General features: G+C 38.5%; 1 protein-coding gene across 1 annotated transcript in view; it reads left to right on the forward strand.

Moving 5' to 3' along the window:
* GABRA3 (gamma-aminobutyric acid type A receptor subunit alpha3) overlaps positions 1-14663 on the forward strand; it is a 151687-nt gene that overhangs the window by 17441 nt on the left and 119583 nt on the right. The window contains exon 2 of the mRNA XM_019939255.3: positions 10381-10502. Coding sequence (XP_019794814.2) covers positions 10381-10502 — 122 coding nt within the window. The remainder of the gene's footprint in view (positions 1-10380; positions 10503-14663) is intronic.

Consider the following 14663-nt stretch of genomic DNA (forward strand, 5'->3'; position numbering starts at 1 on the left):
AGATTGTACCTTTCTAAGAATTTGTTCATTTCTTCTGTGTTGTCCATTTTATTGGCATATAGGTGCTTGTAGTAGTCTTTTACGGTCCTTTGTATTTCTGTGGTGTTGGTTGTAACTTCTTTTTCATTTATAATTTTATTGATTTGGGCCCTCTCCCTTTTTTTCTTGATAAGTCTGGCTAAAGGTTTATCAATTTTGTTTTTCCTTTCAAAGAACCAGCTTTTAGTTTCATTGACCTTTTCTATTGTTTTTTAGTCTATTTCATTTATTTCTGCTCTGATCTTTATGGTTTGTTTACTTATACTAACTTTGAGTTTTGTTTATTCTTTTTTCTCTAGTTGCTTCAGGTGTAACGTTAGGTTGTTCATTTGAAATTTTTCTTGTTTCCAGAGGTAAGCTTGTATCTCTATTAACTTCCCTCTTAGAACTGTTTTGTTGCACCCCATAAGTTTTGGATCATCATGTTTTCATTTTCATTTGTCTCTAGGTATTTTTTTATTTCCTCTTTGATTTCTTCAATGATCCATTGGTTGTTTCATAACATATTGTTTAACCTCCACCTGTTTGTATTTTTTGAAGTTTTTTCTTGTAGTTGATTTCTAGCTTCATAATGTTGTGGTTAGAAAAGATGCTTGATATGATTTCAGTTTTCTTAAATTTACTGAGGCTGCTTTTCGGGCCAGCATGTGATCTATCCTGGAGAATGTTCCATGTGCACTTGAAAAGAATGTGTATTCTGCTGCTTTTGGATGAAACACTCTAGATATCAATTAAGTCCATATGGTTTAATGCATCATTTAAGGCCTGTTTTCCTTACTGATTTCCTGTCTGGATCATCTGTCCATTGATGTAAGTGGAGTGTTAAAATCTCCCAGTATTATTGTGTTACTGTCGATTTCTCCCTTTATGTCTGTTAACATTTGCCTTCTATATTGAGGTGCTCCGACATTGGGTGCATATATATTTACAATTGTTACATCTTCTTCTTGGATTGATCCCTTGATTATGTAGTGTCCTTTGTCTCTTGTCTTTCTTTGTCTCTTTAAAGACTTTAGTCTTTAAAGTCTATTTGGTCTGATATAAGTATTACTCCTCCAGCTTTCTTTTGACTTCCATTTGCATGGAATACTTTTCCATCCCCTCACTTTCAGTCTGTATGTGTCTCTAGGTCTGAAGTGGGTCTCTTGTACACAGCGTTTATACAGGTCTTGTTTTTGTATCCATTCAGCCAGTCTGTGTCTTTTTGTTGGAGCATTTAATCCATTTAAATTTAGGTAATTATTGATATGTATATTCTTACTGCTATTTTGTTAATTGTTTTGGATTTGTTTTTGTAGGTCTTTTTTCTTCCTTTCCTCTTTTGTTCTCTTGTGATTTGTTGACTATTTTAGTGTTGTGTTTGGATTACTGTTTCTTATTTGTGTATATATCTATTATATATTTTTGGTTTGTGTTTACCATGAGGTTTTGATATAACAGTCTACATATATGCATGCTTGTTTTAAATTGCTGATCTCTTAATTTCAAATGTATTGGAAATATCCAGCATTTGTACTCTCCTCCTCTCACAATTACTGGTTTAGATATCATATTTGTGTGTGGATGATTTCCTACCTTTATTGTATGTTTGCCTTTATTAGTGTGCTTTCCCATTTCATAATTTTCTTGTTTCTAGTTGTGGCCTTTTCTTTTCTGCCTACAGAAGTTCCTTTAGCATTTGTTGTAAAGCTAGTTTGGTGGTGCTGAATTCTTTTAGCTTTTGCTTGTCTGTAAAGCTTTTGATGTCTCCATCGAATCTGAATGAGAGCCTTGCTGGGTAGAGTATTTTTGGTTGTAGGTTTTTCCCTTTCATCACTTAAAATATATCATGCCACTCCTTTCTGGCCTGCAGAGTTTCTGCTGAAAAATCGGCTGATAACCTTATGGGGTTTCCCTTGTATGTTATTTGTTGCTTTTAAAATTTTCTCTTTATCTTAATTTTTGTCAGTTTGATTACTATGTGTCTCAGCCAGTTCCTCCTTTGCTTGATCCTGTATGGTACTCTCTGTGATTCCTGGACTTGGGTGACTGCTTCCTTTCCCATGTTAGGGATGTTTTCAGCTATTCCCTTTTCAAATATCTTCTCAGGTCCTTTCTCTCTCTTTACTCTTTCTGGGATCCCTATAATGTGAATATTGCTGCATTTGACATTGTCCCAGAAATCTCTTAAACTGTCCTCATTTTTTTCATTCTTTTTTCTTTATTCTGTTCCATGGCAGTTATTTCCACCACTCTGTCTTCCAGCTCATGTATCTCTTCTTCTGCCTCATTTATTCTACTATTGATTCCTTCTAGTGTATTTTTCATTTCAGTTATTGTATTCTTCAACTGTTCAGTTCTTTATTTTTTCTAATTCTTTGTTAAAAACTTCTTGTAACTTCTTGCTCTGTGCATCCACTATTTTCACAGGATCTTGGATCATCTTTATGATCATTACTTTGAATTCTTTATCTGGTAAATTGGCTACCTCCATGTCACTTAGTCGTTCTTTTGGGGTTTTATCTTATTCCTTCATCTGCAACATATTCCTCTGCTGTCTCACTTTTTCTAAACCTTCTATTTGGGTTTTTATGTATGTGGAAGGTTAGCTATGTTTCTCCAGCTTGGAGAAGTGGCCATCTGTATGGGATGTGCTATATGCCCCAGTAGTACTCTCTCATCACCCACGGGCCAGGGACCAGCTGGCCCCAAGGTAGATTCTGAGCTGTGTTTGTGAACTCAGTTCCACAGGCTGTGGGACTGTATATTTCTTGCTTCTGGTGTCTGCCCCCTGGTGGGTGAGGTGGGTCTAGAGGTTCCTGCAGGCTTCCTGGTGGGAGGGACTGGTGCCTGCCCACTGGTGTGTGGAGGTGTGTCTTGGCCCTCTGGTGGGCAGTGCCATGTCAAGAGGAGTGTCTAGAAATGGCTGTGAGCTCAGGAAGTCTTTAGGCAGCCTGTCCGTTGATGGATGGGACTGTGTTCCTGCCCCGTTGGCTGTTTGACCCGAAGTGTCCCAGCACTGGAGTCTAGAGGCTGTTGAATTGGGCCAGGTCTTGGTGCTAATGTCCAAGCAAGATGTCAGCCTTCAGATGGGTACTCCCAGGTGTGTTCACCTCCAGCTTTTATGTCCCAAGAAAACCACAGTTGCCCTCTGCCTCCTCAGGAGACCCTCGAAGACCAGCAAGTAGGTCTGCCCCAGGCTCCTATGAAGTCACTGCTTTTGCCCTGCGTCCTGATGCATGCAAGACCTTGTGTGTGTCCTCCAAGAGTAAAGTCTCTGTTTCCCCTCTGTTTTTTTAATTTTGTTTTATATTGGTGTATAGCTGGTTAACAATGTTGTGTTAGTTTTGGGTGTACAGCAAAGTGATTCAGTTATACATATACCTGTATCTATTCTTTTTAAAGTTCTTTTCCCATTTAGGTTATTACAAAATATTGAGCTATACAGCACTTTTTTCATTCTAATTTCTAATTTCTTTTGTTTAATTCTCCTCTGACTGGATAATATCAAACTATCTGTCTTCAAGCTCACAAATTCTTTCTTCTGCCTGATTGAGCATACTGTTGAAGCTGTCTATTGCATTTTTCATTTTATCCATTGTATTCATCTTCAGAACTTCTGTTTGGTTCATTTTTTAAAAATTTCTGTTTCTTTGTTGAGTTTCTCATTTTGTTCATGTATTATTTTCCTGAGTACATTGATTTGTCTATCTGTGTTCACTTGAATCTCATTGAGCATCCTTACAATTATTATTATTAATTATACACACAAAAATTCGGGCTGGTTGTTACCTATAGGGGAACAGGAGGGGCTGGGTTGGATTAGAAAAGTACGCACAGGGGCTTTTGGGGTTCTGGTTATTTGGTTACATAGAGGTTCACTTTATAATAATTGAACACTATGCAGATATGCATTTTTATACTTTACTCAATGTACAGTTCACAACTGTCTAAAATATAAAACTTTTATGAGTTTTAAAATTGTACAATGATGTCAAATTATACATATCCTTTTGAAGCCCAATGTTATTCAGATTTTTGATTTTGGGCTTTATCTGGCTTAATACATGTCAATCTAATTTACTCATTTTCATTGCTGTCTAGGATCATATGCAAAAGCCAGAGTTTACACTTTCATTCTCTAACTGAGCAAGCGTTATTTCATATTTATGTTTTGCAATTAAAACAGTACAGTATGGGCTTCCCTGGTGGCACAGTGGTTGAGAGTCCGCCTGCTGATGCAGGGGACACGGGTTCGTGCCCCGGTCCAGGAAGATCCCACATGCCGTGGAGTGGCTGGGCCCGTGAACCATGGCCGTTGAGCCTGCGCGTCCAGAGCCTGTGCTCCGCAATGGGAGAGGCCACAACAGTGAGAGGCCCACATACTGCAAAAAACCAAAACAAAACCAAAAGAACAGTACAGTAGAGAAAACTTGCTACTTTCCTCCTTATGCTCAGGCAAGGAGGTTTCTAGTAGAGTCCAATAGACTTGAAATTGCTGAGTCACAAGGACTGTACATCTTCAACTCCGTTAGATCCTGTCAAATTGCTCCTGGAAGTAATTGCATCATCTGACCCTCAGAATAATTCCTGGTTCCTACATGTTCCCCAGTATTTGCTATTACCAAACTTTTCAGCCTTTGCACATATGCTGGCTATGAGATGAATCCCCTTGGTGTTTTAACTTGCATCTTCCCAGTTACTAGTAACGTTGAGCATCTTTTCTTGTGTGTCTTGACATTTCTGGATCCTCTTTCATGAACCATGTGTTCTTATCCCTTGCCCATTTTCAATTGAGCTGTTTCTCTTTTTCTAATTGGCATGTAGGAGTTCTTTATATTTTGAACTCTTTTTCAGATAACTCACAGATCTCCATTTCTTTGGGGTCAGTTATTGGAGTATTATTTTGTTCCTTTAGTGGTATCACATTTCCTTACATTTTCATTTTTATGATTGGTTTGTATTGATGTCTGTGCATTTAAGGGTGCACTCACCTCTTCCATTCTTTTTGGACTGGCTACAGTAGTGAAAGACTTTCACTTGGAGGTAGCTTTAAAAGGCACCAGCTGGGTGGGATGCAGCATCCTTGGTTCCTGGTGAGGCACAGTGGTGTAGTCTCCATGCTGCTCCATTGGCAGACATTGCCATTGGCCAGACTGTCGGTGTCTTCTGTGGCCAAGGCTGCAGAGGACCTGCAGGTGGCAATGGCAGATAGGGCTATTGGAATCTTCAGAGGCTAAGGCTACTGGGGTCTTTCTGTTCTCACCCCTTATTTTTTTGCCCATGGGAGGGTGTTCTACCTGAGGAGATCCTTCTCAATGCCTGGTCTGGCATGCTGACACATAGAACCCTCAGAGCTAATGCCCGAGGATCCAGTGCACATGGAACTAACACAGCACCTGGGTCCTGAAGCACAGGTGCACTTGCTGCAGCTATATCACTGGTTTCTAGGATGTGGGCATGTGTAGATATCCCATGGAACCAGTACCTGGGTCTCAGGGGCTCACCGCTGTGACTCTGGCTGGTAGGGAGAGGGCAGAATTCCACAAGCCATGGGATGACAAGGTACAATGGTGGCTTGAGCCCAGGGGCCAGGGTACAGTAGTAGCATAGCCTGGGGATGGTGGGTCAAAGTTTCAACTCTGGCCCCAGGGGGAAGTTGCAGGAAAGCAGTAACACAACTCTGTTAAAGCTATGTGTTGGGATCCAGGGACCTGGGCACAGGGCAGTGGCAGCACAGTGCTGGCAGTGATGGTCAGAGCTGTGACCTGGAACCCAGGGGATGGGGCTCAGGGAAGTGGCTACCTAGTCCCAGCTATCATGTGTCAGAGCCCTAACCTGAAACCTGAGGGGAGAGCTCAGGTCAGTGGTAACACACCTGGGAATGATGTTTCAAAGCGTTGATCTGGGATGGGGGTTGGTGGAGAGCTCAGGGTAGAGGTAGCCTGGTTTCAGCAGTGATGGGCCAGAGACACAACCTGGAATCCAGAGTTCAGGGTTCAGGGCAGTGGAGTCCACCTCAGCAATGACAGTTCAGAGTCTTGACCTCAGATTGGGATGTGTGGCCCAGGGCAGCAGCCACATCCCATGCAATGAAGACCCAGAGCCACAACCTGGAATGCAGTGGGTGGGTCCCAGATGGCAGCATCAGGACCCTGATAATGGAGGTCTAAGAGTGACTTGGGACCCAAGAGGTGGGGCTTAGGGCAATTTTAGCACCACTGGCAATGATGATTCAGAGCCTTGTCCTGGAACCTGGTGGGTGGGACTCAGGGCAGCAGCAGCAAAGCCTGGATAATGGCAGCCATAGTGTGACTTATAACCAAGGAGGCTAGACCAGGGCAGAAGAGGCTTTCCTGGTGAAGGTGGGACAAAGCCTTGACTGTGGCCAGGGGAGAGTGAAGAGCAGAGGCAGCTCCAATCTCGTATATGGCAAGATGCTGTGGCATCTGATTTCTAAGAGTGGGGCACAGCAGCAGCTGGGGACCCTGAGGGCAAGTCTCACCTCAGTGACAGCTACAGGGAGTAGAGATGTAGAGGGGGCCACTCCATTTCATCAACTGACATCAGAATCAGGAAAGACTGTGGGAGACCTCTGTAGCAAAAGCTGCAAATGTCCACAGTGGTGAGGCTTTTTGCTGGGGTTCTCCTGCCCTCCTTCTCCCTGTGTGGTGAACTTCCTCAGAGGTGATTCTTCCAGGTGCAGAGCAGGTCCTGACTGGGAGATGAGGTGACATAGGTAGCATGCTTCCTGTACTTTTCTATGTGGCCATCCTTGATTTTTGAGCTCCTCAGGTTTTTGCTACTGCTTCTTTGTTTTCTAGAGCTTTCCCTTAGCTGTTTTCTTCAGTTTGTAGTTATTTATTGTTCTTATGGATTTGTGTGTGTGTGTGTGTGTGTGTGTGTGTGTGTGTAAGGGGGAGATGAGCTTTGAGACCTCTCCATCTTGTTGACACTACCTTCTGCATAGTAATTTTGGATTTTCTTTATTTTTAAAATCTGTTCTCCCCCAGGAGATAATACAGTATTAGGGAAAATGCCATCCTTTTAATGAAGTAAATTTATCCTCTCTTTAGGTTGTTTTATGAACTGTATCAGCAACTCCACATCTGTGCCTCTTCTGCTTCCCCCTGACATAAACACATCAGGGTCCTTTCTCAGTGTAGTTGAACTAATACTTATTACTTACCCTGAACTTAATCACTTGGTGAGCTTAACTTTTCCCATAGCATAGAAGTGCATATCTTTCAAAGGTGTCTCATTACATCTTCAGGAGTTTGGGGGAAAAGGAATGATCAACCTCAATGTATGTTGAGCTTTACCATTTACAAAGCAATTTTATGGTTTATTATCTTATTTACTTATTTCTTCCGAAAGCATTATAAGTTGGAGAATTATCTCTGTGTCACATGTAAGGAAATAGTTCACATGATCAGTTAGTGGCAGATTCAGGACTAAAACTCTGTTCATTTGACCCTAGTTCTTTGGATTTACCACTATTCCATTTTTAAGACTAAAAAAATGACTAAACTTGCCTAACCTATAGATACTGTATTAGTAACATCATTTTCATTTTAAATGATGCATTATTAATATCGTATTTAGTCCAGCCAGTAATGACAGATATAAGGCAAAACAAGCATGGTTATTGCATCAGTCTCATCAACTTAATAAGCATGTGGCTTTAAACAATCCCTTTCTTTTGTTGGTGTCTTAGGTTGTCAATCTGTAAAATGAAGGGAAATAATTATATGGTCTCTAAGGTCCTCCATAATCCTGACATACTATGATTCTTTGTTGTTCCCCCGGACTATTTTGGATGGGTACAAACTACAGAATCTTCAGCTTGTTGCACTTCAGTTATTTAAGAAGAGAGAGTTCTAACTTGTGTTCTAGATTAAACAAGATTCCAGCTCCCCCTGCAATAATTGACCACATAAGAAGAAAAATTTATCAGGAATCAAGTGCAAAATCATAGAGAAATCTATTGAAAATTGTTTTGGAATGATATTTTGCATTAATTTTTGACTTAAAATTTATTAGTGAAGAATGCTGCTATCAGCACAGAGTCAGAAAGGGATGGAAATGCATCATCAAGGAAATTATTATTTCAGTAAGAGAGGCAGCACAGTATATTGGCTTTATATTCAGGAATTCTGGATCCAAATTTTAACTTTTCCATTAACAGTCAGTGTGGTTAAAACTTATGTTCAGGGACTTTACAATTTCCATCTATAAATCCACCTGGAGTAGATATCTCTGAAGCCCTTTATAGCTTGCTATGACTCTGTGAGGATTCTACTTTTTATCCCCTTCCAGTAATAAAAAAATTGGCTTTTCATTCAATTCATAGACCTATTTCCCAGAAATCAAACTAGGCTAACCAGGGTCAAGATTCCCCGCAGTGAGAGTTAAGGGAAAATGAGAAAGAGGTTTTCACAAAATCAATTGAGCTCCTGTAGCCTCTCTCCCCACAGCCCATGTAAGATGGATTCAGAACATCGGTGATTAAGTTAAATGTGAGCCAAGACCTGACAGGGTGTCTGTTTTTATCTCTTCAGCATATTGATGTCAGTTAGCTCTGCACTACAGTTTCCTTCTTTCTTCCCCCTTCCAAATGAGGTATCTGTATCACTTGTGGTACTCTTCACTAAACCAGCCAATCACCTCTAGTCTTCACTGGTTTCCAGTGCTTTTTGACCAAAGCTTTCCTTATGGCTTTGGCTGATGGGGGTGCCAATATTTTGTTGTGACTATTTACATTTGAATTATGCATTCAAGTACATAAGCTACTATTTTACAAAAGAGAAAACAAACTTTGAATACTTCTAGATATTAAGTATTAAGTCTGGAAATTTTAATGCATTATTTAATATTGATACAACATATCAGTGAAGTTATTTTAATTTTAAAGATGAGAAGGCTATTACTAGAGGTGTTATGTGACTTGCTTAAGGTCACTCAACTAATAAATTCAAATTCATGTCTCCAGACTTTTTAGGCCTAGGTACCTTTTTCATTCCACGTGTATCTATTTTATCATTTGAGTGTCTCAGAACACCTGTAAGCAGAGGAGCGATTACCTTTACCTTTTTTCTGCTCTGTTTTTTTTCTATAGACACACAGTTGATGCTCATTAAAGATGCATTGAACGATTATGTGAATTGAATTCGGTTTATGAACTAAGGAATTTGGGTTCAAAATGACTTTTCAAAGTTTATCAGCCAGGGAGTGGCAGTTTAGAGTAAGAACTATTCAATTCAGGTGTGCCTACTATTTTGGTGGGAAGACATATTGACTGCCCCTCAAGATTCCTTCTAACTGTTAACCTGTCTCTTATTGCCCCGATTAACTGGATGCTATGAATAGTTATTATATATCTATTAATGGCGACCTTCTGGGTCCAAAGTAAGAATGGGTAAAACTGAGACCTATAGGACTATAATTTGCTTAATTGTCTACTCCAAATCACGAATACAGCTGGTACTAGGATGTAGGATTCCTGACTTCTAGATTATTACTTGATTCTACACCATGCTTCTTGACCCTTGGCAACAGCCATTTCCTTCACTATATCTCTCTTTCCCCAAAACTACCCAGGGCCTTTCTTTATTTCTAGTCCCGTCAAACCACACCAAGCCTCTCCTCATAAAGTGAAAGCATTAGTCACAGCCTCGGCCTGATTAGGTGATTAGTAAAGTGCCCACTGCTTGGAAAGGCTTGCAGAAGGCATCCACACTGGATAAGCAGAAGGTAGCTGAGGGTCTCTAGAAAATCAGAAAATTTGGATTATAGTTCTATCTCTGACCCTCACTAGCAATACGACTGTGGGCAAATTTGGTGTTCTCTCTGAGCTTATTTCCCCATGTATGAAATGAAAGAGATTAGGAATCTCTTAAGCATTCTGGTAGCTTTAACATTTAATGGACTGCTATTGCTTTGTTGCCTTATCTCCATAGGGTGAGAGATAGGTAGATTACATGTAATTCAAAGGTCTTTCTGGGTCTGTTGTCCTGTGAACCTGTGTTTCTCTAGGCTAGAAAAGGGGTAAGTTAACAAAATTTTCCTTTTTTTTTTTGGAGGCCCTTTTCATGAAACAAAATGTGATAAATCAACTTTATGCCATGTATTATTCCCACAGATATCCTGTCCAAGATTTCTACTGGTGTTTCTCCACTGCTGGGTTGGGGCTGGACTGTATGTTTGGCTCATGCCAAAGTGCTTGCTGGTTTGGTTGCGGTACAAAGCTATTTAATTGGCCCAGTCTACTGATTGACATTTTCTTGAATTAAAGTGTTAGACATTTAATTGTTTGCTATTAAGAACTATTATTTTGTGTCTCTTTTTCTTCCACTGCCTCAGACTCTCTCCGAAGCATGCTCCAGATATTCCTGATGACAGCACCGACAACATCACTATATTCACCAGAATCTTGGATCGTCTTCTGGATGGCTATGACAACCGGCTGCGACCTGGGCTTGGAGGTCAGTTATTGTTTCAAGATCTTCTTGGCTATTGTCATCTAAAAAGATTCTTAAGGTACCTTCAATAGTGTCTTGATCAATGAGGTTAGTGTAAAGCTGAGTTTCTTCCCTCTGAGCACTGGAAATTAGTTCTAATCCTTCATTTCAATGGTCAATCTCTCTGGTCTGGTTTTGGAAGGTTCCAAATTTCACTTAGGTAAATGCATATAGAGTATTAAACCACAACATTTGGTCACACCCGTTTCTGGTAATAAAATACCAATCCCTGCCTGGATGGCAGGTGTGTCCCAGGAACAGCTGGGAAACATGTCTTTGTTCTAAAAACCCTGAGCACATATCAGCCTGATATTCCAAAGAGGAGAAATCTGATGGCTAGATGGGATCTCAGTTTAGTATGATCAGCAATATGATCGCAATGAAGTAAATGCATTATAATACCTCATGGACCATATTGAAAGGGCAAGTATACCAATGTATTTATGTTTTTTTCCTGAACCATTTGAGAATTAGATGCAGATATCATAACCCTTTATCCCTAAATACTTCAGTGTGTATTTTCTTAGAACAAAGAAGTTATTTTATAAAATTACAATGAAATTATAAATTCAGAAAATGTGACCTAATACTATTTACTAATCTGTAGTCCATATTCAACTTTTGCCAATTATCTACATTTATTATATGATATTCTATTGTAATAAAACCCTTTCCTTCTCTTTAGTTAATTAGGTAACTATCAGCATGAACAGATGGATTCTTATCTTATTGAATGAAATGTAATCCATTAATATTATTATATATTATTATCTATTTTGATTACAATGTTTGTTCATAATTCCCTGTGTTTGCTTGGTGGGAGCTTATTCAAGCTGACTTTTATTCTCATTTTTGAGCACTTTTTGGCATAACAGTATATTCCAGACTTAACTTGTACTCTCCCTCATTCAGCCTTATAATCAATCATTTTTTCCAAGAAGAAACAGCATCTTTTTTTGTGGGAAATTATATTTAAAATCCAACTTCTGTGTGCTAGATATTTTCATTGCTACTGGGTGTCATTTGCATCTAGGACCTTTCAGTGGACAGAATTGAGAAAATAGAAAATTACATATATACATATACACACACCTGTATATATTCGTATATATATATACATATAGATATATAAACAAATATGTGTATAAATGTAGACATATGTGTATGTGCATGTGTAATGAGTCTATACTGATACCACTAATTCCAATTGAACAAATTATTCTTCACTGATTTACTAATTTGTTTTATTCTACAATATACATAAAATAGTGAATAGTGTTGGAATTACTATACCTATACCACTATAATAAACTCACTTATTAATTAAAGTTAAAGATATGTTTGCATGGTCTTTTTTTGGGGTTGTTTGTTTTTAGATGAAGGCTATATGGCTCTTGCTTTAGTATAAATAATAGATTGGAACAGGGCAGTATTGGAGGAAGAGAAGACCAGTCAGAAATTGATTTCAGTTGTCCAGAATGAAGGTGATGATTGTGGGAATGTAGAGAATTTGGTGACTGATTAAATTATGGGATTAGGGGAAAGGGAGGAGAAAATGATAACCTCTAAGTTCCTGGTTTAGATGAGTGAGTGGTGCCATTTTCTAAAATAAGGAATATTGGAGGAGGAACAGTAGTATTTTGTTTTATTATGTTTCTTTTGGGGTTTGGTTGGAACAAAGAAGGTAGGGGAAGGAGGTGGAAATTAGTTGTAGACATTAAGAGTTTGAGTACCCATGAAAAATATGCATGGAGCCTTTTGCTCTGGCTAACATGGAGTAACAGGAACCAGATTTATCTTCTTAAAAGACAACTAAGAAATGAACAAACATAGTATATAGTAGTTATCAGAAATTGAACAAAGGCAGCACAGGACAGTGATTCTTGAAAGAAGTGAAACAAACAAGCTGAGCCATAGGATTATATCACCTTACTGCCTCAATAAATTTCAGGCTGCAGTGTAGGGAGGGAGAATCCACATAGTGCCTGGTGGACTCCCTTAGTTGATGAGAAAGAGTTTTGAATTTGGGGTGGCCAAGATGGCTAAAATTTGTAGGGCAGAGAAGAAGCAAGAGGTGCATGGAGAAGTGAGAGTTGTGCAGAGGGAAAGATCCAGAAATCTGCTGAGAATTTCCCTCAAGTTTTCAGGTAAGTACTGCTCAGCTCATGCATATAAGGAAACAGCCCAAGGTTGAGGAAAGGACCACTGGACAACAGCAGATGGAATAATAGGGTTGGGAATAACTTGTGTTGCTACCAACCAGAGTGGAAAAACTTGCAACATATGGGGTTAGGGTAGGGTACTCAGAAGAATATGGCTTCAGTGGCATGGCAAAACCATCCCCAAACAAAGGCTGTTCTGGTCCCAACTAACAAAGCTTAAAAGCAAGCTTGAAAAGTAAATATCAAAATGTTTTCAGAACATTATCTCAGAACAAAGTTTAAGAATATTTGCACAAGGTGAATGTACAATGGCTGGTATGTAGTCAAAAATTACCAGACATGTAAAGAAGCAAGAAAATACAACCCCAAAAGGCAGAATAACCAATCAATAAAAACAGATGCATAAATGACACAAATGAATTAGTAGATAAGTATATTAAAATAGGTATGTCTAAATTCCATATGTTCAAAAGTAGAGGAAAATATGAGCATGTTGAGTAGAGACATGTAAGTTAAAAAAACAAAAACAAATTGAACTTCTAGGTATAAAAAGCACAATATCTGAGGTGAAATGCATACCAGATGAGACTAACAACAGATTAGACACTGAGGAAGAAAAGATTGATGAGCTTGAAGACACAGCAATGGTAGCTAGCAAAAATGAAACACAGAGGGAAGAAAAGACTGAAAAAGTGAACAGGACATCAGTGCACTGTGGGATAGCTTCAAGTGGCCTAATATAAGTGTAACTGGATTATCTGAAGGGAGAGGCAGAAAATGTCTTTGAAGAAAATCTAGTCAAAAAATATTCTAAATTTGATGAAAATTATAATCTGCCCAAACCAAGTTCAACAAACAAGAAACATGAAGAAAATTACACCAAGGGAAATTATCAAATTGCTTAGAACTAATGATAAAGAGAAAATCTTAAAAGCAAACATAGTGAAACAGAACATTTATATACACAGGGAAAATTTTAGAAAGACAGCAGGCTTCTTGTCAGAAACAGGGAAGCAAGAAGGTAGTTAGCAACAGCTTTAAAATACTAAAAATGTCAATCTAGAATTCTGTACCAGAGATAATATATTTTAAAAACATAGGTAAAATAAATACATTTTCTGACATATAGAGGCTAAAAATTTCATCACCAGCAGGTCTGTACTGCAAGAAATGTTAAGGGAAATGTGTCAGGCAGAAGGAAAATGATGCTAGATAGAAATATGGATCTATAGGACTTCCCTGTTAGTCCAGTGGTTAAAACTCCATGCTCCCAATGCAGGGTGCCCAGGTTCAATACTGGGTCAGGGAACTAGATCCCTCATGCCACAACTAAGAGCACATATGCCAGAACTAAGACTCAGTGCAGCCGAATAGAATAGAATAGAACAAAATTAAAAATAAATAAATAAATAAATAAAATTAAAATGGATGTATAAAAAGGAAGGAAGAGCAACAAAAATGGAAAATATGTGGGTAAATATGTCTCTTTTTTTCCTAAATATCTTTAATAAATAACTACCTAAAGCAAAAATAATAACATTGTATTGTGTGGTTTATAATGTATATGTGAGGAAAATGTATGACAACAATAGCACAAAGGCCAGAAGATGAAATGGAAATACACTGCACATGATGTGATATGATATTATTACTTGTAGGTAGATTGTAATAAATTAAGAATGTGCACTGTAGAACTTAAAAATTATAGCTAATAAAGCAAGAAAGTTTATAAAATCAATAGGAAGGCAGAAAAAGAGAAAAATGTAACAAAGAATAGATGAAACACATGGAAAACCAATAGCAACCATATTAATCATCACATTAAATATAAATAACCTAAACTTCTATTTTAAAAGGCAGAGATGGTCAAAATAGATAAAAAGAAAGACCCACAATTGGTCCCTGAGAGAAACCCACTTTAAAGATAGACAGAGAAAGACAAATATATGATATCGCTTATATG

The sequence above is a fragment of the Tursiops truncatus genome, chromosome X (genome assembly GCF_011762595.2).
Source record: "Tursiops truncatus isolate mTurTru1 chromosome X, mTurTru1.mat.Y, whole genome shotgun sequence".
Classification (NCBI taxonomy): domain Eukaryota; kingdom Metazoa; phylum Chordata; class Mammalia; order Artiodactyla; family Delphinidae; genus Tursiops; species Tursiops truncatus.